Consider the following 24,440-nt stretch of genomic DNA (forward strand, 5'->3'; position numbering starts at 1 on the left):
CATATGTGTCAAGGTGTATCCAGCACAACTGAACCCTTGTCAAATTGACACACAAACACAACACTATTAACTACAACCTTTCCATTTCTTGTCCCCAAGATATGATGTTAACACTAATGTCACAACATAAGACAGTATAACCTTAAAAGCCCCACAGTCCTTTAAAAAAATCCAAACACTTAAAAGTTCATAGTCTCTTTGAAAAGTCTTTTAATTGTGGGTGCCTGTAAAATCCAAAACAAGCACTGTCTTATTTCAAAGGGAAGAATCGTGCACACCTAAGCAAAACCTAAGTCCAGCAAAGTAGCTCAAGGCTGGACATCTGGGATTCTCTCATGATCTTCTGGGCTCTGAAGGATTTTGGCAGCTCCACTTCTCTGACTCTGCCGTCCACAGCACACACAGGTCTCACAGATCCAGGCCAGCTCCATTCCACATCTACTGCTGTCCTTGGTGGTCATCCCATGGTCCTGGCATCTCCAAAAAAGCTGGTGTCTCCACTGAAACTGAGGCTACACCTTCACCAATGGCCTCTTCTTGCCTCTTGGGGTGCAAAGCCTCAGATTCTCTCCATGACCCCATCAATCCTGGGGGTCGTCACTGCAACTGAAGCTGCATTTTCACCTAAGGCTTTTCCTGGCCTCTCAAAGTGCCAAGCCTCAACTGCTCTCTGTGACCCCTTCAAGTTTTCAACACTAGAACTGTGCAGGAGACTCTTTACACATTACCAAGTCTTGCTTCCAGCTACAGATGGAGGCTCGGGGCCCCTCTTGACCACAGCTCCTGTGTGCAGGCCCTGAGGAAATACTTCCCAGAAGATCATCACCATGATGATACTGGTCTCTTGTTATTTACAAGTGATTTTTCAGTCCCAGCTAACCAGCATCAATTGTCCCAGTATAGCAAAGGTTTTACTTCAGGTTCTGGTCTTTTCTTAAGCACAGCTGATTCTTCAGCCCCAGTCAGTCAGAACCCATAGAGTCTCAATTCAAAATATCACACAAACAGCCCTGATAGTCTCTGCTTTAACCTTTGAAGCTTCACAAGCCAGGCCTCTTTCAGCATAACTGTTCTAAGTTCCACAACAACAAACTCTAAGCACTCAATGGCTTTTCCAGCCCAAAGTTCTGAACACTTCCACAGTCCTCCTAGAAACACCAAGGTCGGGTCTGTCATAGCAATACCCCACTCTCAGCATCAACTTCTGTTCTGGATTGTTTCTCTATTGCTGTGGCTTGCGTATGAGTGTATTGCCTGTATGTGTAAGTGCACCCATGTTGTGCAATGCCCGTGGAGGTCAGAAGAAAGACGGTGTCAGATTCTCTGGAACTGGAGTTATGGACAGTTTGTTAGCCGCCATGTGGGTGCTAGGAATCGAACCTGGGTTCTCTGCAAGAGCAGTTAGTGCTCTTAACCACTAAGCCATCTCTCCAGCTCCTTAGAGTGGTTATTATAAAGTGGAATTGTGGCACTGGAGAGATGGCCTCCGCAACAACAAACTCTAAGCACTCAATGGCTTTTCCAGCCCAAAGTTCCGAACACTTCCACAGTCCTCCTAGAAACACCAAGGTCGGGTCTGTCATAGCTCCTTAGAGTGGTTATTATAAAGTGGAATTGTGGCACTGGAGAGATGGCTCAGTAGTTAAGAACACTGGTTGTTCTGGCAGAAGACCCTGGCTCAAATCCCAGCACCCACATGGCAGCTAACAACTGTCCGTAACTCCAGTTCCAGGGGATCTGGCGGCCTCTCCTGTCCTCCACTGGCATTGCACAACACAGGTGCACTTACCCTACATGCAGGCAATACACGCATACACATAAAATAAAAATAATAAATAAAATATAAAAATAAATGAAGAGGAATCATGATAACACAGTCCAAAGCAACTGTCACATGATGCTGAGACCCTGACGAGTTTGAAAACAGCAGTAGGTATTTGCTTTTGCTGTCGTTTAACAGCCAGGGACTTAAAGAAGCAAAGAAAATCTGCTCCAAGGTGAATTTCTCGTGTGCTGCTGGAAACTGCAGATTTCCTGCTTAAGGGGAAAAATAGTTTGCTTTGGTTCACCAAGCATCTGCCACAGAGCAGAGATGGTGGCTGCTGTAAGGAGAAGCTGCAGCTGAGCCTCTGGGGCGTTGCTGAGACCAGAAGGGAAAGTCATCTTGGGGCCCCTGCTGCCTGCACAGCCATACAAAAGGGACTCCTCACATCCCCAAGGGCATTAGACACAACCCATCACCAACTCAAGTGGGTCTCTGTCCACACCCAAAACATCCTTGAGACTGCAGTCTAGGGCACACACCCACAAGAAACCTCCAAGGTCAGATACTCTGCCCAGCTCTAATCAGAGATCAGAAACTGAGGCTCAAGATGGCAAAGGCCTTGGCCAAAACCATACAGCAAGATGAAACCCCAGCCTTTACCTATAACATAGACTCCCAGTCCTTTCCAATTGAAAGGGGCTTTCAGTGCCTCTGCTGAGGGGTTACCATACCAACATTTGGATCATATGGCCTGGTTGGCCACAAAGGAAACCATCACTTACTATCCATGAGCCTAGTGGCAGTTCTTCGCTGAAGGCCCACAGGTGACCAGCATCACAGAACTGCCCATCTTCTATGGGCAAGATGCTCCCATCTCACACTTCAAAGACCTTTCTGCACACAGTGGGGCCTCCTAGAAGCAGAGCCTGAAAGGAGGACTCTCAACTTTGGCAGGGTGAGAATAGGGAGAGTTCTATAGAATGAGAGCGGCTTCAGGCAGCACAGCAGAGACCAAGACACCCCAGTGTATCTCAGCAGGAGTCCAGCTTCTGCCCAGCTCCCCTGAAAGCTCTGAGCAGAAGCCTTAACACAGAGCTTGTCCCCTTCCCTGGTTAGCTGCTACTTATTCCTGGGACTGGGCTGGGGGCGACCCCAGGGTGGGCAGCTATGAGCTGTGGTGCCAGTATTAATTACTTTTCTCATTGCTGTGGGCAAATACCTGACAAGAAGCAGTTTAAGAAAGGAGCAGTTTATTCTGGCTTAAAGTTCAAGGGAGTCATTCCTTCGTGGCAGGGAAGACATGACACTGGGGGGAAGACACGGAGGCAGGAGCAGGAGCCAGCCCATCACACTACATAGTAGTCAGGAAGCAGAAAGACACTGATGCTGGCATTCAGCCTACTTTCCCACCTTTTTATTCAGCCCAGAACCCCAGCCCATGGAATGGTGCCACCTATAATTAAAGTGATCATCCCATCTCATCTCAATTAACCTAATCTAGATAAGCCCTCACAAGCATGTTCCAGAGGAGTGTCTCCTGTGTGATTCAAGAATCTATGAAGCTGACAATCAACATCACTATAGCTACCAAAGGGATGGGGGACACCAGTACCACCCACACAGACGTCCTCTCATTCGGGTGATATTGGGGTGAGGATAGTGAGGTTCTGGGGCATCTAAAGACAGGAGTGAGGCAGGATGCACAGACAAAGGGTGAGAGCCTGCTCCCTGAGGGAAATCTGCTTTCTGGTCTATGACTGGACATTTGCTTAGCCTTTCCCTCTCCACTGAGCTCTATACCCCTGCCTAGTACCATAACACCAGGCAGAGCAAGCCTGGTAAGGATGGGCCCTGCTGCTGTGGCCAGTCCAGGGGACCAGGGCAGTGATGGGCATGCTAGCTTCTAGACCTCTGTGAAAACAGTGAGCCCCTCTTACCTCTGCATCCTGCAAGCCTGATCAAAAGGGGAAAAAAAAAACATCTCTCCCTCCTCCCTCCAGGCAGTGCCTGAGCCAGAAGATCCTATTCGGAGAGTAGACTCAGCCAGCTACAAAGCTCCCCAGTGAGGCTGCGTGTGTGGATGGTATCTTTTCAAAATGAAGTTTCTGCCTGCCTCATTGGAGGGTTTGGAGTCTGAGGCTAGACCTATAACCTCATGTAACAAGCTCCCAGGAGACAGTGATGCTCTGGTTCAGGAAGTATGGTCATGTGCACGTGCATGGAATAGCCGCACTCTCCCCACAGCTCTGGATTTCCTTCCCCATTTTCACAGCACAGGTGCCAGGTAGAGATCAGCCATTCAGTGAAGGGTTGTGACCTGGTCATTGATAATGCACTCCCCAGGCTTTAGCTGACGCCAAGAGCAAGGCCTGTCTTAAGCATCATGGAAAGGAACTGAACTGGGCAGGCAGAGACTGGGCCACAGCTGCTCCTACCATGGAAGCTGCAGAGGCAGAATAGGAGGGGGCTGGGTCCTGTTGTCATCCCCAGGTCCCTCTCAATTATAGGAGCCCACGATGGCCCTTCTGGCCCTTCGTGGTTTAAGGCAATATGTGTGGAACACAAGGGCCAGGCCTGCCCTACTTCCCACCCTACAATCCAGACTCAGGCATCCCCGGCACTGGCCTAGTGTGCTTTACCACTCCTGACCCTCATTGTCTGATGACAGAATCAAGTACTAGAGGGTGCCTCAGGCCGTGATTAGGCCCAGATCCTCCCCACTAACAAGGCCACCTGGTAGCAGATGGGCATTACACTAAGATGCTGTCCAATGCTTTATTCTAGAAAAGACAGGCTCCACCTCAGGGACCAGGGGTGCCAATGGAGGTGTGCCCTGCACTTGCATCATCATCTGTAGACTTGTTTGTTCTTGCTGCAACTCTGTGAGGTGAGGGAGCAGGCACTATTTTCTTCATGTCACACATCCAAGGACTAAAATCAGAAGAGATGAGACTGGCCCAAGCATTCCTGTTGTAGATGACCCACACTAGAGTCTTATCTCCTGACTCAAGTATTCTTGGTGGCTCATCCTCAGGTGCCAGTGGGAATACCCCAAAGTTTCTGAGCAGATCTGACCTTCTGAGAGCTTAGGAAGCCACTGGAGCTGCATCTCATTGGAGGGGGCTGGAGATATGTTACCCAAATCCAAACAGATGAATGAACCACTAGCTGGATGTGGGGAGGCCCTACAGTCTTTGACCACCATGCCACCTTGAAGATAAGTCCATGGAACCTTGAACACAACTCCTCCAGAAATGATGAGGATAGAGGTGACCGTGCTCCTCCTGGCTAAGTACCCCAAAGATCACTCCTGGCTAAGTACCCCAAAGATCACCCCTCATATCTGCTATTGTTGGAGGAACATTTATTTTACTCAATCAGTTCCAGCAGGTGTCAGGGACCTCCAGCTATGTCCAGCCTAGACAATCACTCATGGGCACTCCTGCAAAGCCGTAGGGGAACTCCCTCTTCCTCCCACTGCCCCCAGTATGCATGGACCTAAGGCCCCCAGCATCTTTTATTGATTCAATGAGTCAACCCAGAGCTCAACCAACTAACCCTCACACCCTCACCCCTTGCACACCTCCCAGGCCCCCACAACCTCCAGCATTTATTTCATCAGCCAGTTGACAAGTGTTTCCTGAGAGTTAGGAGCCCAGCCCTGTGCTGGACCCACTCGGCATTGAAAAAGAAATGACAGCCTCTTGCCCTCAGGGAGCTCACAGTCTAGTTGGGGACTCAAAGCGAACATGCGTGCACACAGCACGTACACAGAAGAAACAAGCATAAGATTAGACAGCATGTACTTGAGGAAGACACAGTGTGTTAACATGGGTACTGTTCAGAGGAAGGTATGCAAGCTGGGTGGGCTGGGAGGCTTAGCCCTGGTGGATAGGGAGACTTCGCAGAGAGGAAGAAAGGAAGGGGAAGATTTCAGAGTATCACAGGGGAAGGCATAGCACAGTTATGGCAGGGAAGAGACAAGCTGGACAATTTGCTGAGGGACACAGCGAGGGCTCCTCTAGACTGGCCAAGGATAAGAGCTGCACGGAAGGCCCTGGGGTGCCGATGGAATGCCTCCCCTTTTCTCAGATCTCTGAGCACACAGCAACCCCAGAATGAGGCACTGGGGTTCAGTAAGAACCTGTGAGCCAAACTTCATGGGAGACAGAACAGTAAAATCCCAGGTCAGGAGTCTGCAGGTTTCTACCCAGCCCTGCACAGTGTCCTGGTTCTGAGTGGTTTGTACTGGGGAAGTGAGGAAGTACTCACAGACTCGCAGCTGACCTGCTCCAATGTGAAGACAGGAGTCCTTGACCAGTAGTAGCCCAGAATCCACTCCCTTCTACTTTATTCCTGCTCATCTGGGGGACAAACAACTCATCCACTGGCTTCTCCCACTATCCAGAATCACAGGCACCAACTGCCAAGCTCTGGTGCTCATCCACCCCAATCTTCCCAGGGGATACCTGCCTGGAGCTGCACACCTGGCCAGGCAGGACAGAAACAGTATTCCTTCTACCTGGGATACACACAGAGAAAACACAATGATTTACCAGCCCTTTGGCGGTCCAGCCTCCCCTGAGACTTCACAGTGATATCACAAGCAAAGTCAAGCAGAGGGTTCCACTGTGGAAACCTACAGCCTGTCAGAAACAGAAAGGAGAGAAGCAACCGAGACTGGGCATCTTAGGCCATGTCAGGGGAAGGGAAACTGGGTTATAGAAACGTGGTGATGGTTAGATTGGGGAAAAGGGGTGAACCAAAAGGGTCTCTGCCTCAGAATTCTTTATCTGCAAACGAGGGAAGACCAGGAGGAGAGAAACATGACTTGGTAGTGCTCTTGATGGAGTAAGGGAAGGGGGGCAGGTGAAGCCTCCAGGGCTAAGGTCCTCAGTCTGGTGTCCAGAGGCTCCTGAAATTGCTTGGGCTTTTGAGACTGACCTGGGAGAAGTTCCACAGCCCCATCAGATTATAAAGGGTCACATGACCCTGAATTGTTAACCTTTCTAGCTCAGAAAGGGTATGGAAGCCTAGGGGGGAAGTTTTGTCTCCCAAGCCAGGTCTGCCACCAACTTGCTTTGTCAGCACAGACCAGTCACTGCTTCTCTCTGACCTTCAGTCAAGTGGTGGGCCACACTGGAGCAGAGAAACCAGCTCTCCACACGGGTGCCATTTCAGTTCCCACACATGAGTTGAGGTCCACGGTCAGGCAGTCAGAAGGAGGTTTGCCCAGATGTGACTCAAACCAGACCTGGGGAGTTTTTCCACCAGGGCTTGGAAATACCCTCTAGTCCCAGGTTCTACCAGTATAGGGCACCTCCAGAGGTAGGTCTTCTGAGGAGTCATGTCCTCATGCCTGGGTGCCAGGCCTCATGTGATTCCATCCCTAGTCTCCATGCCCAGATGTGCCCTGCGCATCCTAGGTCATGAGGTCCTGTCCACATCTGTTCGAAGAAACAAAGAGACCAGGATCAAGTACACAGTAGTGATATGGTCCTGCCCACCCTCCCCTCTGGAATAGGTGGGCACATTCAACTGACCCACTCTGAATCTGCCCGAGACTTGAGCATACCCTCTTAGTCACCTGCCAAGGACTGCCAAGATTATTATCCCAGTTACACATAAAGATACCTTGGGTTCTGGGTATTTGAGTGACTAACTCCAGATGTCCCAGGATCTTAATATTATTTTCTGCCACCAAGTACTAACCCATATTGCAATAGCCACCATTGGCCTTGAACAGAGGCCAGTGTGATTCCAAAAGAGTCACATGGCACTAAGGGAGGACAGAGAGAGCACAAGGGACAGGTCTCCAGCACATACATAGCACAGGCCTAGCAGGAGGCAAGGGCTCAGGGAGCAGAGGCTGGCTCAGGACCCCCAGCATCTAGGATGATGTGGAGCCCATGCTGGCCTAGCACCTGTTGCCCCTGGCAACATTCCCATGTTCTTCTGCTCCATTTCCCATTATTCCGCAATGAAGCCGAAGGGACTTGAGATCCAGAATCCAAAACAAAGCCCAGATCTAATCCAACCCCCTTCGTAGCATCAATTATTAACTGCGATTTGGAACAAGCTTGGACAAACTTTGGTTTCCTTGTGTGTCACATAGCAGAGGCCAGTGCCTGAGTGACAACCTGCAATCAGGGATCACAGGACCAAGCCCCAGTTCTCATTCTCACTGGGTGACCTTGCTCTGTCATCTTCGCTGGAGCCTCTCTTTTGCTTAGACCTGGGGTCCTCCCAAGAGTGTAGCAGAGCACTGCCCAGCTCACGAGGCTAACGAGCAAAATTTCTCTGGACAAATGACCCTCATTCTCTCACAACAGCAAAATCTTGCAACACCCCAGTGGGGGAGGAGGAACCCCTCAACTTCACCCCTAAACTTACAGATGAGCAAACTGAGCCATGAAGTGAAATGGCTTCTCAAGGACAACAGACAGTGGGTGCAGAAGGTTGAGGCCTTGGGAGCTGAGCTCTGGCCTGGGGACTGTGGAAAGTGGCCCTCTCCAAGTTGCCTTCGAGTGTGACATGCGGGCAATGGAGATATAAGCAGTTAGTCACAGAGACCAAAACAGGCCCTGTCGTCCACTTCTAACCTGGGGAACAAACAATGCATGCCCACTCTACCACCCCCAAGCCAGTGGGGGACTCTGGCCAATGCTGTGGATCTCACCTGCTCTAGGCCGCAGCAGCCTGAGGAGGCAAACCAAGAAGCTGCATGCAGCCAGCCACAGGGTCCAGAGGGAGGCAGGAAAGAGGGAGGCCCAAGCCCCTTCAACACCGCAAGACCCTGAAAGCCCATCCAGAGAGGAGAACACAGCCCAGCGCCAGCTCCAGCGCCCTGGGATGAGGCTCTGGAACTGGAGGCAGTCGAAGGTGGAAAGCCACGTGTGCATTATAGCACGCGGCCTAAATGGGCCGCCGGGCCCTCGGGCCCATGGCCATGGCTGCTCTGGTGGGTCTTGAGCGAGCCCTCCCGCGCAAAGCTCTTGCCACAGCGGGAGCAGAAGTAGGGTCGCCGCTCCCCGAAGACGCCGGGGCGGCGGGGGTGCGGCGCGGGCATGCGCGCGTGGGTGCGCTGGTGGTTGAGCAGGAAGCGAGGCTCGCGGAAGCAGCGGCCACACTGTGCGCACTGGTGCGGCTTCTCGCCGCTGTGGATGCGCTGGTGCGTGAGCAGGTTCTGCTTGAGGCTGAAGCACCGCCCGCACTCGGGACAGGGGAAGGGCCGCTCGCCGGTGTGCGTGCGCTGGTGCACCTCGAGGTTGTGTTTGACGCTGAAGGCCTTGCCACACTCCGGACACACGAAGGCCGCCACGCGGCCCGCCCCGGCGTGAGCCTTCTGGTGCCGCACTAGGCTGGGCTGCTGGGAGAAGGTCTGACCGCACAGTGGGCAGCGGTGGCACTGTTCCTCCGCGGGGTGGTGGATGACCAGGCCTTGCTCGTCCCCCAGACACTCCTCCCCGTCTCCCTCAGGGGACCCTCCCCTGGAGGACACCAGCTCGGTCATGGGCACTTGCAGATGCAATCACCAGCCCCTGGAGAAGCAGAAATGGAGAGAAGGGTCAAGGAAAACCGCAGGGTCAGCCATACCCCAGCCTGAGGAATCACTCTCTCCCCACAGCCTCCAGCGTTTGCCCATTTACAGTGTTGTAGTTTCCTTTCATCACAGCCTGTCCTTCTGGGCTTTTCTCAAGAGCTGCCTCCTCCTACAAGCCTTCCCTGACTTCTCCAGCATCCCCCTGCTGCCTAGACCCTCATCATCACCCTGGAATGGGGTGGTCTGGCTACCTCTTATCCCCACTCCAGCACCTCAACAACAGGGCTACTTTCTATTAAAAGATCCCCAAACCCTGTGTGCCTGACACATACAAGGCATGGGATAAATGCTGATGGGAAAGTTATCCTGTGCCTCTCCAGAGATTCCCAAGGAAGCAATAAGGGGCACACCCCAAACCTGCAAGGAAGGTGAGATCCTGGTGACTGAAAGCAGGAAACAAAACAAAAACCCTATGAACCTGAAAGTGACTTCCCTGGGTTAAACATTAAAGGTGGCGCCTCCTTGTTTAACAAGATGAACCATATACTTAAAAGGTGGAGGGTCACTGAACCAAAACAAGGCCCTAGGGGGCCAGGCCTGGCCCAATGACTGAGCAACATGCTCAGTGCTCCACAGACATCCCCAGTACTGGGCTCCCGGCATGCCTACTTCCCCCAGAAGACTCTTCCCAGGCCACTGTGTTCCTCTGAAATAGTTTCCCACTGTCCTCACAACAGCCTCGAGGAAGGGACAGAACAGTGTTGCTGAGCCCCATGTTGTAAATGATGTAACTGAGACTGGGTGAATTCAACATACTTGTCCAAGGTCACACAGCAAGGTGAGCCAGGACTACTAGGCCCTAAGTCTCCTGACTCACTGTTGAAATAGAAAAGCTTCAGTATATCAGCTGCTTAGCAACTAAAAATGCCTTACACACACACACACACACACACACACACACACACACACACACACGAGAGAGAGAGAGAGAGAGAGAGAGAGAGAGAGAGCCACTGCAGACCTGTCCATTCGCAAAGGCTCACTGTTCCTATCCGACACCTGCTCCTGGAGGGGCACTGTGTATGGCCACTACTCCCAAGCTCTGTAGGGCACTGGGGACCCCTCCACTCACCCCCTCCATCAGGAAAGCTTATACAGGGTTTCTCTCAGATCCCCTGCAGGCCTCTCCACACCTCCAGCCTCAGTCAATCTACCTGCAGAGTGGGGTCTCAGGGACACCCTCTCAGTCTTCCCCTGTCTTCAGGCCAAGGTGGAACAGGAACCCACCCTGGAGAAGGGAATGCATACCACTGGCCATAGACCCCACCCACAATCTCTCCCCCAGAGAGTTGTGCTGACGTTTGCAAAGACAGACTGTTAAAGTCTCCTTAGCAAGTCAGCCTGGCCCTGTCACTGAACAGCCGCCCTACTTTCCCCACTAGATCCCTGACCTGACCGGGACCCAGAGGGCCCAAGGCCATGGCCCCCATCCCACGCTCAGGTTCTTCCATCCCGTGCCACACTCACAGCCCAGCCTGCTCCCCTTCTGCGGTTTCCAGCGGTGGCTCTTTCCTCTAGAATCTGAGCTGCCCAACGAAAATACGGTAACTCTCCTGCAGCGACTCCCGCGCCCCTTCTTCCCCGCCCCCATAAAGCCGGCAAGCCTCCCGAAACGTTGGTCTGGACAAACAGCTGCATTAATAGCAAGAGCTCACCCCCGTCCGACCCCCTCTTACAGCCTTGCCAACTCTTGGGGCCGGAAGGACCCTGGAGAAATATGGTAAGCTGTGCGTCGCAACCCCACCCCCACCATAATACGTAGGCCTCCACCCAGCTGCCGCAGCCCACCCTGCCTGGCTGCCAGCCCCGGCTCCCTGGGAGAATGCATGCAACCCCCGCCCCCGCGCCCGCAGCGCCCCCCACGGAACCACACGACCATGTATAAATAGATAATTAAGTCGCAGCACTGCCACTCCCAGAAAGGCCTGCATGGCTCCGGGCAAATACGGTAGCACGCCTGCAGTGACCCGCCCCCCGGGGTCCCGCACTGGCCTGGATAAATACGGTAGCCTCCCTGAAGTCCCGGCCCGGGCTGGGGACTCACATGGCACCGCCTCTGGAGCCCTCGCCTCTGCTGCAGCGCCGCAGTCGCCAACGTCGCCGCAGCCGCACAGCAGCCCCGTGAGGCTGGGAGGTCTAACTCGCCAAAAACCTGGCTGGCGGAAAAAGGAAGGCTGCGAGCGCTGCGCCTGCCGAGGCCAGAGAGGGGACCAGATTCTGGGGCCAGCATTGCCCGCAGGACGGGTCACCCCAAGTCTCCCGGGCCCCCGCCCCAGCCATTCCCCTTTCCTGCTGAGAAGCGCCATAGTCACCTCCCTCATCTCAAGGCAGGAGTAGCCTGGCCGGGCCCAGGTGCTGCCCCAGGGCCTGGGAGATCGGGTTGGGGCTCTGGGAGCAGCGCGCCTTAACCTAGAGGAGAGAGAAACCAGGAAATGCAGGGGCTCCAGCGCTGGAGCATTTTGGAACCTGGATTTCAAAGCTGCCAGTTTTAACACAGTCTACCCTGCTATGGTGACTAGGGTGACTATGGGGATAAGAAGAAATGACGCCCTCCGAACTCCCCTCCTGGACAGAACTGAGTCTACTGTGATCAAGTCAAAGATGTCCCATAAAAGAGCTGTTTGTAGTCCCGGGAAAGCAGTTTCCCACTGCCCTTTAATAATACCGCTTGCCTGTCCATAGCCTGGGTTTTTGCACCACCCTTCCCCATGTATTAGCCCGTGGGAACTTAGACAAGTGTTATTATTCCACTTTATAGGTGGGGAAGTTGTTTTTTGTTTTGGGGTTTGTTTGTTTGGTTTTTGTTTTTTTTTTTTTCTTTTAATAAAACATGGAGTGACTTCCCCCACAGCTTTAAGTGGCAGAGATCACAGGAGAAAGGGCCTCAGAATTCACACTGGATTGATGAGGAAGCAGGCCTGGGACTAACATGATTTCAAGGTTATAATCACTAGAGAAACATTCAGTAGGTCTTCTCTCTGAGGCCCTCAGTAACCACCACTCAAAGAAAGTAGTGGGGGACTTCCTAAGACCCAGGTGAGGCTTTAATCTGTCAGATGCTGAGGCATGACTGTTAGGTAGGGGAGCTGTACATGATGGGCTTCAGGAAACTTGGTCCCCTGGGTGCCATGAAGGCCCCCACCCTGTGGCTCCCAGGTTTCCAGTGTACCTGAAGAATTCTATGCTGGGGCACTAGGCCTGGAAGCCATGCCCACCTGCTTTCGGTTTACTTAGAACCAATGCGTCTCAGTGAGTCCAGCTTCTCAGTGAGGCCCTCCCTCCAGCCCCACACAACCTCACAAAGTCTGTGGGCCCCTGAGTTAGACATCCCAGAGGTAGTGGCATCTTAGAGGCAACAGGGAAGGGACATAGGAAGCCAAAGAATTGGGTCCACCAAGGTGGAGATTTAACCTGTACCAGGGACAAGTGTGGAGTTCCTATCCCTGCACCACAGGGCCTCCTGACCACTGACAGCCACCCACACCTCTGTTCAGAGGACTGCCACACCTCCTCCCACACCAGCTCCTGGTTTTCATCTCTTCAGCAGGCCACGAGGGAAGTGAGGACACAGCAAAGAACAAAGTTTTCTAAAGCAAACACAAATTTTGGAAGACAGTGCCCACTCTTTTTAAAAGACTTTTTTATTTTTATTTTATATGAGTGTTTTGCCTCCATGTATGGAAGTATACCACATGCATGCAATGCCTGAGGAGGCCAGAAGAGGGTGTCAGAGACCCTGGAACTGAAGTTTGTTGGCAACCATGTGGGTGCTGGTAACCCAACCTGGGTCCTCTGCAAGAGCATCCAGTGCTCTTAGTAGCTGAGTCATCTCTCCAACCCAGTACCCACATTTTTAACAGTATTTTGAGGTAAACTGTGCTAAAGTAACATAGCTAGGGGCTCGGGATGGGACTCACACAGGGCTATCCAAAACCCTAGATCTCTGTGGGGAATGCCAGTGGGATAAAGGTTAAATTTCAGCTCCTCCCATTTCACACACATGCACCTTCCCCACCTCATTCCTGCTGGACCCCATCCTCCTGTGCTGTGGCAAATGGAATAACAAGGCAATGGCGGCAATATTCTGCAGACACAAGCATGCTTCTTCAGGCAGGACAGTGGCCCACATGTGGTCACCAGCATCCTGTGAGGGTCCTGAGGCAGCTGGACTCTGGGCCCCAACAAAGGCCAGAGACTCCTGTATGGGTGCAGAAGCTAATTCAGCAGGCCCTGATCAGTCACTGGGCTGCATTCACCCTGTGGCATTCTAGACAGACAGGGCTCTCGGACATCCCTGAGGCCCTTACAGGTCACTGCATTGGCCATCCTTGGGCTCCATCCTTGAGCTCCTCCTGCACAGGGATACGTCTCCAAGGTTTCCACCTCCCATCTCCTTCCAATAAGCTCTTCCCATTCCCAGGCATCAAGCGGTGGGCACTAATACCTCTCATCAAAATACCCATGATGATTTCAAATTTGGAACTGAGCACACTTGCATTATCCCCATCAGATTGTGAACATCCCAGGGCCATGTGGTGGTTTGAGAAATGTCCCCCAACAGGTTCAAGTGTTTGAATGCTTGGTTCCTAGCTGGTGGTACTGTTCAGGGAGGTCATGGAACCTTTACAAGGTGTAGCCTTGCTGGAGGAAGCATGTCACTGAGGGCTGGGCTTTGAGAGCTCATTGCTCTCTCTGCTTTGTGTTTGTGGTTGAAGATGTGAGGTCTCAGCTTCCTGTTCTGGCCACCTGCTTCCATGCCTCCTCCACCATTATGGACTCTCCTTTTGGGACCATAAGCCTATGCTGGTTAGCTTCAGTTGTCAACTTGACAACCTGGGAAGCAGGAACCTCAACTGAGGAATTTCCTCCACCAGATTGGCCTGTGGCATTTTCTTAATGGCTGATTGAAATAGGAGGGCCCATCCTACTTTGGGTGGTGTCCCCCCTGGGCAGGTGAGCCTGAACTGTATAATAATGGTAGCTGAGCAAGCCAGAGGAAGCAAGCCAATAAGTGGCATGATCTCTACTTCAGTTCCTACTTCCAGGTCCTGCCTTGAATTCCTGCCCTGACTTCCCTCAGCGATGCACTGCCACTTGGAAGAGTAAAATGAAATAAACCTTTTTCACCTCAAGTTGGTTTTGGTCAGTGTTTTATTGCAGCATCAGAAAGCAAACAAAGACAGAAATAGCCAAAATAAACTTTTCCATAAGTTGCATTTGGGCATAGTGTTTTATCACAGCAGCAGAAAACTAACGAATACAGGCAGGGACCATGATTTTAGCATTCTTCTAGCTCAAGTATGCAGCACGTAATTGGTCCCTAGTCAATGTCTGTTCAGTGAATGAAGTCACACGTTACATAAGATGACTGGATGGGCAGCCATGGAGGAAAGATGAGAAATAAGTTGTAAGCTAAACTACAAGTCTAGCTACAACTTTGAGGGCCAAGAGGGGCTGCAGAGACCTGAATATAGATGTGGGGCTCTGGCTATAAGATATAATCTGCTCCAAAGTTTTTTTCCTTTTCACTGAAACCCAGCACATGACCTATGACATCAATTCTGCCAAACCCTTAAACTCATGGCAGACCTACTAAACATGAGAATGGCTCATTCCTATTACAGTTTGGATACAATTTCCTCCCCACTTCCTCAAAGGCTCAAGAACTAATCTATTGATGGATTCATATGATGCAGTATAAGGGATGATGGAAGGTACAAGGTGGGGCATGGCTGGAAGAAGTAAGTCCCTGGGGAGCATGCTCAGGCATGATATGCCTGGCCCTTCCTCTTTCTGCCTCCTGACTGCTCTGAAGTGAGCAGCCCCTTCATCAGACACCATGGTATTCTGCCTCCCCTCAAGCTCAAAACTATGGAGTCAGCTAATCAGGGACTGAAACCCTGAGCCCAAATAAGTCCTTAAGACTTCCTTTAAGTTGTTTTTCTCAGGTATTTTCACAGTGGCAAAAAGACTAACACAATTCCTCATAAAGACCAAGCCCAATTCTTTTCCTCTTTCCATAGGTACATGTGCTCTGCACGTAGCCACACATGGAGTTTATTAAAATAATAGCAACCACCTGTTAATGCTTGCTGCGTGCTTGGCACTACACTACAGGCCTTGTGTAGGTCACGTGCCAAGATAGCTTCAACCTGAGAGCTGTGACTCTATCTTCTACTCCCAACAAAAACAAACTTCTTTCTCGATATGAGCCATGGGTAAAAATGAGTGGAGGAAGGGGAGAGAGAAGGTAAGGCTGGTAGCTCTTCTGCCAATGGAAGTATCATACCTAGGATATATCTGTGCCCTGTGAAGCCATTTAATAGAAATTACTGCTAAAATTCAGTACTTGATGTGTTGTTATTCTGTTTTGTTTGGTTTGATTTCTTGAGACAGGGTCTCAGGTAACCAGGGTATATAGGCAAAGATGACCTTGAATTCCCCATTCTCCTACCTCTGATACCTCCTAAGTGTCAAGATTAAGAGATGTGCACAGAGTGTGCCCAGTTTTATGTAGTGCTGGGGACAGAATCCAGAGCTTCACGCATGCTAGGCAAGCACTCTACCAATTGAGCTACATAACCAGCCCCCGGTTTTAAATGTTTAATAGACACATGTGGCTAGTGACTAGATATTGGACAACACATTTCATAATTTTTTTAAAAAGTGCTTTTGGATAGAACTGCCCTAGGACACTTCCCCTCTGATATACAGGACTGCCCTCCCATCTTCAGTTCAGCTGTGCCAACTTGACATCATAGCTTGACTTCTTGACCTCCCCTCACAGAAGCAGGGGCAGGGAGGGTCATGGGACCCTTATCTGAGCATCTGGCCACTATTCCCAACCTATTGTGGACAATTCTGCTGTAATTGCATGTGGTGTCTGGGAAGGCAAGAGTATATGGACTGGAAAAACCTAGGGGAATGGAGCCTCCATTTATGCAGCTATGGGGAAGCCATCATGTAGGCTGGGCAAGACCTTCCCATACAGCCTTATGAAGGAGCACTGACACTCCTGTAAGTACCTTCTCACCCACTGATCTGTAAGTAAAGCCCCATAAACTCACTGGTTCCCCATGGTGAACGTCGGTGAAACAGTACCTCGGATTGTTGTTGGGACCAAGGGCAGAGGGGTGTATGTTGCTTACATCTTCCCCAGGGAAAGTTTTAGCAACGCACTCCAAACCTGGAAACCCAAGAGATTCCAGCTGTCTCTCCCCAAAGGGGAAACCTAAGGGATGTCACTCATTTTCCTCTCTGCACTGCTCCTGCTTCATCTAGGTCGAATAGTGATATATGGCAATGTGCTGTTTTTGGCCCCAATACTCCTCCAGCCAAAAGGACAAAGATATTTATGAAATTCAAACCACGTTTAAAAATGTTTCAGAACTGCTCTCTACTCTGCCCTCCACCAAGGCCCCCTGACATGGGTCTGCACCTACCTGGCAGCTGCTCCTCTGGCCTCTGCAGCCCCTTCTCCCTCAGCGCAATTCCACATGGCAAATCAACCCATGAGGCTGGGGAGTGGGCACCAAACTCTCCCAAGGAGCCTGACTTCAGGCTCAAAGGACAACCATTCTCCACATACCAAGGTCATCTGACTTAGCTCTCAGCCTGCTCTTAACAAAAGACAAGGACAGTTCCAGAAATCCAGTCCTACCCAGCTGAGATGGCCTTTTACAAGCTTGGCCACAGAAAAGCCTTTAGACTCGGCTGTTTAGAAATCTTTAGTCTTTCTCTCTCGTGGTTTGGTTCCCCTTAATCTCTGCAACGCTGCCATTTCTTGCACCATAAACCACTAGGGTAACAAGTCTGAACTTGTCTTTGATTGCATGCCATCTCTTCCTCAGTATTCTCTGACCCACTTTAAAATGAAAGGGAATGAGCAGTAAAGTTGATGTTCCACGCTGTCCTTGAATCAGCCTAGGGCTATGACAGCCGATGCAGCTTTGGTTCATGGGAGGCCTAGGACCTGCCATCAATCTAGAACACAACCTGGTGGGAAAGTCACACCCCTCTTTCATTTGTGACAAATGGCTGTATCACCGCCCAGCCTATATCTCTGACCTCGTAGGATTAAATGAGATGAGGTTAGAAAGTCTTGCTAATAAGGCCAGGGCTGAAAGCCATTTGTCTAGAAGTTGACCATAGATTGTTATAAATCATGCAGTATATCAAAATGATTTCACAAATGTCCTTAAGCAAGGGCAGGGGCCATGTTTTATTCACCTAGATGAGGCTTGGCATACAGACCTATTGGTGAGTGAATGCTTTGTAGTACAGATGTGGTCAATGTGCATGTATATTGGTAATTCATCCCTCTGGGGGACTTGGCTCTGTCTGTCTTGTGACCCTGTGAGAGGGTCAGCCACCCAGGGAAAGTGAACAGGCATCCTCACCAACTTGCAGTATCAGGAGGCTACAATTAGGCCTCAGTTACTCCCAAGCCCTACTCAGACTGCACTGTGACATTAAGCACAGGTCATGGTGAAAGAGAACAGAACACATCTGCGGGCCAGTCTGATCTCCTCTGTGTCTGCCTGCCCCACCCCTCAGCCACTTGGCTCTCTGACCCAGAAACAAATGGTGATGCCCTAGAAGGCCTTTCAAGAGTAGAGAAGCTTGCTCAAGTTAGTTTCAGGATTTGCTAGATGACAATGGAAGAAGTGAATGGCTTGTCGGACTCCACCATGAGAGTAGTACACTTTAATGTGATGCAGGGCATGGGGCACCTCCTGGGCTGGGCAGGGAAGGCTGGGAGAGGAACTGGAAAAGAACACAGCATCACAGGGAGGCAGGGGAGCGGTTTTTGGTGTGGGTCAGATGGGGTGGCAGGAAAAGCCTTTAGATTCGGCAGTTGGTCTTTGGAGCTCATCAGCACAACTCCCCCAGTGTGGGACTTCACCCAGTTTATGACCAAAGAACTGGACCCGGAGGGAGCAGCCCAGGCCGAATGCTAAGCACCACTGGCAACTGTGTTTCTCAGGAAATCTACAATGGTCTCAAGGGTCTTGCTTGTCCTTCCTATCACCTTACCTGTCTTTCTGTAACACTACAACTAAAGCTTCTCCCAAATGAAAAGCCTCAAACCATTATCGATCTACAGAGTGCTCATGAGAAGCCAGGCTGAACTAGGCACGGCTAAGCATCCTCAGGAAGATACAAGCCCCAGGAGACCAGAAGAGCAGCTCTTCCTCCTCCATCAACCATACTGGGCCCCACCTTCCTCCCCAGCTATCTAGTTCTGATACCTCAACATCCACCTCCAACCTCTAGGAAGACTCCATCCAATGCCACAGCCGAGGCTGGAGCCCAGGCTTCTGTCAGCACCAAGACCTCAGCCACTCTGCTTTGGAAGAGCATGAGAGGTGACCTCAGAGGAATGGGGGAGGGGGTGTTCAGTATATGAGATGAACCATGAAACTGACTTGAGAGTGGAAAACAGAAAACTGCCTTCCAGCCTTGGCAGGACATGGGGTGGGTGGTATATGAAAGGCTCCCTGCCCTGATCGTGGGTGGAGGATGGGCAGAAGAATTCCAGGGAGATCACACATCTGGGATCCAGTCAGCACGGCTCAGAAAGGACAATGCCAACAAGAATATTCAATCCTTCATTTTTCTCTTCCTCAACACCAGGGTGGATAAGGATCCAGGTCAGTCACATCCACCCACCCACTTGCCACAGACAGCCCATTCTTGCACAGCCACCTCCCCAAGCAGTCAAGCCAAGGCTGGGACCACCTGCCTGCACCCCAGCCCCTAACCATCACACACATACCAGGTCCCCCATACCTAGCACCCTCCACAGTGTATGAAGAGTCCTCAACCATCCAGTGGTCCCAACAGAAGGCTAGGAGGTGCTGGCAATGTCCTTGGTTCTCGGAAATGCTGGTCCCTCCCTAGCCACTGCCCATTCTCGGTATCCAGGAGTCTGTCACAACCTTCTCATGGGTCGGTCTCTCTCTCTCTCTCTCTCTCTCTCTCTCTCTCTCTCTCTCTCTCAGGCCATCCTGCAGCCTGTGTAGCAGGCTAGTACTACCACTCGCCAGTTCTAAGCCATTCCACATAAGGAACTTTTCCCAGGGTCCCCAACAGCCCCTCACTAAGTGTCTGAGGCTGGTGTACTAATGGGCCCAGCCCATCACAGACACATTCAGACTCAGGTTGCCGCAGCTTTGATCTCACATTCTCCACAGGCACTTTTCCAGGTGCCCTCTGGGATGCTTCTGGAATACTGTTCTCAGCCTCAGAATCTCGAGGAGCCGGAGCCAGCATTCCCAGCCATCATCTGCGTCCCCACATGCACCCTGCAGGCACACCCACTCCAGCACGCTCCACCATCAGCAGCACAGGGCGCTACAACTCCTCTTCCTCCTCCTCCGGGCCCGGGTGGGGCGCCAGGGCTCCACGGTGCACACGCTGGTGCTTGAGCAGGTGCTGCTTCTGGCGGAAGCCGCGGCCACAGGCGGTGCACTGGTAGGGCTTCTCCCCAGTGTGGTTGCGTCGGTGCCGCGTGAGGTTGGGCTTCTGGCTGAAGCAGCGGCCGCACTCTGGGCATGCGTAGGGCCGCTCGCCCGTGTGGATGCGCTGGTGGATGGTGAGTGCCGACCACCAAGAGAAGCTTTTGCCGCACTCGTTGCAGATGAACTGGCGCTGGTCGCTGGCCTCAGTCAGGCCCCCGCGCTCCGGGCCGCACAGCTCGCCCCTGGCATCCTGGGGACCGCGGGGCTGCGCGGCCTCAGCTTGTGACTGGGAAGCAGACTCGCGGCCCCGGAGCGCAGCCCGGGAGTTCAGCAGCTCGGCAGCAGCGTGCACGCGCTGGTGAGCCCGCAGTGCCGCTCGGCTGGGGCAGCTCTGGCCGCAGCTGGTGCAGCGCATGGCCGGGGCGCCCGGCAGGTGCGTGCGCAGGTGCTTGAGCAGGTGCTGCTTCTGGCGGAAGCCCCGGCCGCAGTGCGGACACGGGTGCGGCCGCTCGCCCGTGTGGTTGCGTAGGTGCCGCGTGAGGTTGGGCTTCTGGCTGAAGCGCTTGCCGCACTCGGGGCAGGCGTAGGGCCGCTCGCCGGTGTGGATGCGCTGGTGGATGTTGAGCGAGGACCACCAGGTGAAGCTCTTGCCGCACTGGTTGCAGATGAACTGGCGCTGCCCACCCGCACCCAAGCGAACGTGGGCTGCCGTCCGGACCCAGGGTTCGCCCCACCAGCCCTGGCAGAGACCCACCCAGGCGCACTGGGGGCGCCCTCGAGGAGACCCCGTGCGCAGGCGACAGGCCCGGCGTACGGCAGAATACCGAAGCATCTCCAGCCAGCTGAAGCGGGCGACCTGGCGGTCCCGGGCGTGGGCGCGCTGGTGGATGCGGAGGCCCACCTGGTGGCGGAAGCAGCGCTCGCATTCGGGACACACGTGGGTGGAGGGCCGAGAGTGGGTTTTCTGGTGCTTGAGAAGGTGCTGCTTCTGGCTGAAGCGCCTGGTGCACTCAGGGCAGCAGAAGGGCCGCTCGCCAGTGTGGTGCCGCTGGTGGCGCACCAGGTTGGGCTTCTGGCTGAAGCGCTTGCCGCACTTGCTGCAGAGGTACGGCTTCTCCCCGGTGTGCGTGCGCTGGTGGATCTTCAGGGACGACCACCAGCTGAACCTCTTCCCGCAATCCACGCACACGAAGTGACCTCCGCCAGCAGAAAGCGCAGGGCTCAGAGGGCCAGGAGCTGTCGCTGGGACTCGAGCGGCCAGCCGCGTGTCCTGCTCAGCTGATGGGGCCCACCGTGGACCCCCAGGTTCCTCCTGTGCCCCCAGACCACGAGGCCGCCCCATGGTCTGACATGGCGGGAGGCCCTGATGCTGCTGAAATATATTTTCCTTGTCCTGAGGCGCCAACGTCTGCAGCAGCCGCTCTGTTTTCTCTTGCTTGACCTTTACCAGCCCGTCTCCTGCCAGAAGCAAAGGGAGAAGTCGGGGAGATGTCACTGTCTGTGGGATGCAAAGAGCCAGAGAGAAAGAGGTGCGGGAGGAATAGGGGATGCCAGAGGAACGGAGGCAAACAGCTTTAAATGGGGAAAGAGGGGGCAAAGAAAGGGGGCAGTTACGGTACAAAGACCCCAAAGAAAAGCAGCCAGGTTCTTGGTTAAAAGTCAAAATGTCCTTGGGCCTGTTGGCAACACACTCTGTTCCAAGGGCCAAAAATGTCAAAAGTATTTGGGTCCTTGTATCTAATCCTTGAAAGATTTTAGGGTTACCTCTTCAGAGGGGGGAATGTTGGAGGGGAGGGAGTGGGCATGGAGTTGATCAAAACACCTTATATACATGTATGAAATTCTTGATAAAGTTTTTGTTAAGAAAGGGAAGGAGGGAAGGAGGGAGGGAGGGAGGGAGGGAGGAAGGAAGGAAGGAAGGAAGGAAGGAAGGAAGGAAGGAAGGAAGGAAGTAAGGAAGGAAGGAAGGAAGGAGAAACAAACGCTGAGCACAGGCCAGAGGGGCAAGCCAGTAAGCAGTGCTCCTCCATGGCCTGTGCTTCAGCTCCTGCCTCCAGGTTCCTGTCCCAGCTTCTCTCATTAATGAATGTGATTGAGCCTGTGTGAATCAAATAAAAAAGAAAATCCCCAAACAAAAAAGAAAAGAAAGGGATTAGGGGAAGGCAGAAAGGATCCCACGTGGGCAGAGAGACACTAACACTACAAAGGAAAAGTGAACGGCTCTCTTGCCATTGCCAAGGCCATGGGGTCCCTCAAGCATCAGCTGGACCTCTATCCAGGGCCCAAATGATGCAGAGATGTTAGAGAAACCAACTGCCAGGCCTCCTGACCTGGGGACCAAGAAGATGGCTAAGTTTCAAAACTTACCGTTCTTTTTTTAAGTGCATGTGTGTATGTGTGTGATGAATGTGGAGGGAGCCTGATGCATGCCTCCATGTGAAGGTCAGAAGACAACTCTGTGGAGTCTGTTCTCTTCTACCTTTATAATGGTTCTGGGGATTGAACTCAGGTTGTCAGGCCTACACTGTAAGCAGTTTACCTGCTGAGCTATCTCAGTGGCCCCAAATTTGCTATTCTTTTTCTAAGAGGATGGATGTACTGGGGGTTTTCTAGGCAAAGGCACTCCCAGCCCCTCAGTGATTAGGGCCACCATACTCCGGGTCACTGCCACTTCCTCTTCACTGGCTGGGCCCCTGCTCCAGCACAGTAGTCATGGAGCAGGAATATCCCACTGACTAGGACCTCCACTGTTTGGCAACCTCACCTTGCTTCCACAAAAGAATGAGAAGATAAACCGAAAACCTTAGCATGGGAACAGGTGTGGCACTGTCCTTGTAGTAAAGGCAATCCACAAGATTCAGAGGAGCTGCTACCAGCTCAGGCCTTACACCCAAAGTACATGGGTATGTGGGGGTGGGGAGTGGGGTTGATTGCCTAGTGCCACAGTGGGAAGAAACCATAGTGAAAACAGCTTCAGACACCACAGAGTATGTGATTCCCTTTGTATGAACATCAAAGTTGGTAAAGCTAATCTGTGAATTAGAAACCAGGATGCCCATCCATTCAGGAGGCATGGGGTCTAAGGTTACCTCAGTGGTTTCCCTTGATGTGGGTGCTGGTTACACAGGCAGGTTCACTTTGTAAGAATTTACGGAGCTTGTAATGTATGCACCTTTCTATATATGTGTCATGTTTCCATAAGAAGTTCACACTCAATAAAATGGAGGCAGGATGAAACAGTTGTGAAAAAGAGGAGAAAAAAATCTTTAAACAACAGATTTCAGCATTACAAAGATAACAAATTCAAAGAAGCAGAAAAGGGCATTAATAAAACAAAGGATTCTAAGAACCCTAAAATGTCAGGTACAGACTTTACATCATTAAATTTGAAACTCTATGTAAAATAGAAATTAAAGGTAAAACCAAAGTTCTATACTAAAATTGAGTAATAATAAATGACATGACTGTATCAACACATTCTATTAAAAGTTCAAAGAAGGATTATTCCCAGCTCTGAAACTATTCAGCAACTAGAAGGAAAGGAAGGGAGGAAGGTAAGTCTAGAATCAGGTCAAGCACGACTGTGGTATAAAACAAAACCAGGATGAGAATGGGCAGGAAGTTGTAGGTTTATTGTTCCTTCACACAAACATATGGAAAGCAATTCAGCAAGATTAAAAATAATAGCCTAACAATCCCTTGCTGGGATTGTTCCCAGGAAAGCAAGGATGATTTGATATAACTGATGATACTATCCTATTAAAAGTGAAAAATCAGCTCGGTCCATAGCACAGTGGGAGAGGCCTTGAGAGTGATCGCCAGGACCACTGTACATGTACAGAGAGCAAGAACATCATTTCAGAAGGGAGGGAGGGAAGGAAGGCATTAACAGACTAAGACTATAAGGAAATATTTTAAATTGTCAAAAGAGGCATACTAGACATCATAGCAAGCATTCTAATCAACAGCAAAAGAATAGAAAACTGTTAGCATTAAGATCAAAATAAGGATACCTGCTATCATTTGTTTATTCAGCCCTGGACTTGAGGAATCAGCCAAAGCAAAGGAGAGAGAAAGAAGGAAATATACAAGTGCTGGGAAGATGAGAAAACTGTCATTTGCTTATAAATATTAACCTAGATGTGCAAAAGCATTCCCTAATAAATAGTGTTCTGGTTTGCCTCTCCATTGCTGTGACAAAGCACTCTGACCACTACCAGCTTGAGGGGAAAAGGGTTTATTTGGCTTACATCTCCCGGGTCACAGTTCATCAGGGAGCCCAAGGTAGGAACTCAGGCAGGAACCTGGAGGCAGGAGCTGGAGCACAGGCCATGGAGGAACGCTGCTTACTGGCTTGCTTCCCTGGCTCCTGCTCAGCCTGCTTTCTTATGCAACACAGGCCCACCTGCCCAGGGGTGGCACCACCCACAGTGGGCTGGGCCCTCCCACATCACTCATCAAGAAGATGCCCCATAGACATGGCCACAGGCCAGTCCAATAGAGGAAATTCCCCAACTGAGGTTCCCTCTACCCAGGTGTGTCAAGTTGACACTAAAGCTAACCAGCACAGGTTCAGCAAGGTTGTTCGGTATAAAAGCAAACAAAATCA

The 24,440-nt window shown here is 51.7% G+C and overlaps 2 protein-coding genes across 21 annotated transcripts in view; both read right to left on the reverse strand.

Moving 5' to 3' along the window:
• Window positions 1–5,112: 5,112 nt before the first annotated feature.
• On the reverse strand, window positions 5,113–11,539 carry LOC108490880 (zinc finger protein OZF). 12 transcript variants are annotated; one of them, XM_017798355.2, is made up of 5 exons: window positions 11,413–11,534; window positions 10,836–10,889; window positions 8,445–9,306; window positions 8,159–8,286; window positions 5,113–7,212 (listed from the first exon to the last, which is right to left on the reverse strand). In XM_017798355.2, exon 3 carries the CDS (start codon window positions 9,276–9,278, stop codon window positions 8,667–8,669), a length of 612 nt encoding a protein of 203 aa, XP_017653844.1. In that variant the 5' UTR covers window positions 9,279–9,306; window positions 10,836–10,889; window positions 11,413–11,534; the 3' UTR covers window positions 5,113–7,212; window positions 8,159–8,286; window positions 8,445–8,666. The 12 variants fall into 12 exon arrangements, with proteins under 12 accessions (XP_017653844.1, XP_017653843.1, XP_029419752.1 ...); XM_017798354.2 differs by lacking the exon at window positions 11,413–11,534 and adding an exon at window positions 11,245–11,322; XM_029563892.1 differs by lacking the exon at window positions 11,413–11,534 and adding an exon at window positions 11,157–11,198 and having other exon boundaries at window positions 10,836–10,894.
• A 5,154-nt stretch (window positions 11,540–16,693) lies between these two features.
• The window catches only part of Znf775 (zinc finger protein 775), a 29,594-nt gene continuing 21,847 nt past the window's right edge, over window positions 16,694–24,440 (reverse strand). For all 9 annotated transcript variants that reach the window (XM_017798351.2, XM_017798352.2, XM_008833778.3 and 6 more), the window contains one exon: window positions 16,694–21,289. In XM_017798351.2, coding sequence (XP_017653840.1) covers window positions 19,725–21,289 — 1,565 coding nt within the window. In that variant the 3' untranslated portion in view covers window positions 16,694–19,724. The remainder of the gene's footprint in view (window positions 21,290–24,440) is intronic.

The sequence above is a fragment of the Nannospalax galili genome, unplaced genomic scaffold, assembly GCF_000622305.1.
Source record: "Nannospalax galili isolate Female #2095 unplaced genomic scaffold, S.galili_v1.0 scaffold1217, whole genome shotgun sequence".
Taxonomy (NCBI): domain Eukaryota; kingdom Metazoa; phylum Chordata; class Mammalia; order Rodentia; family Spalacidae; genus Nannospalax; species Nannospalax galili.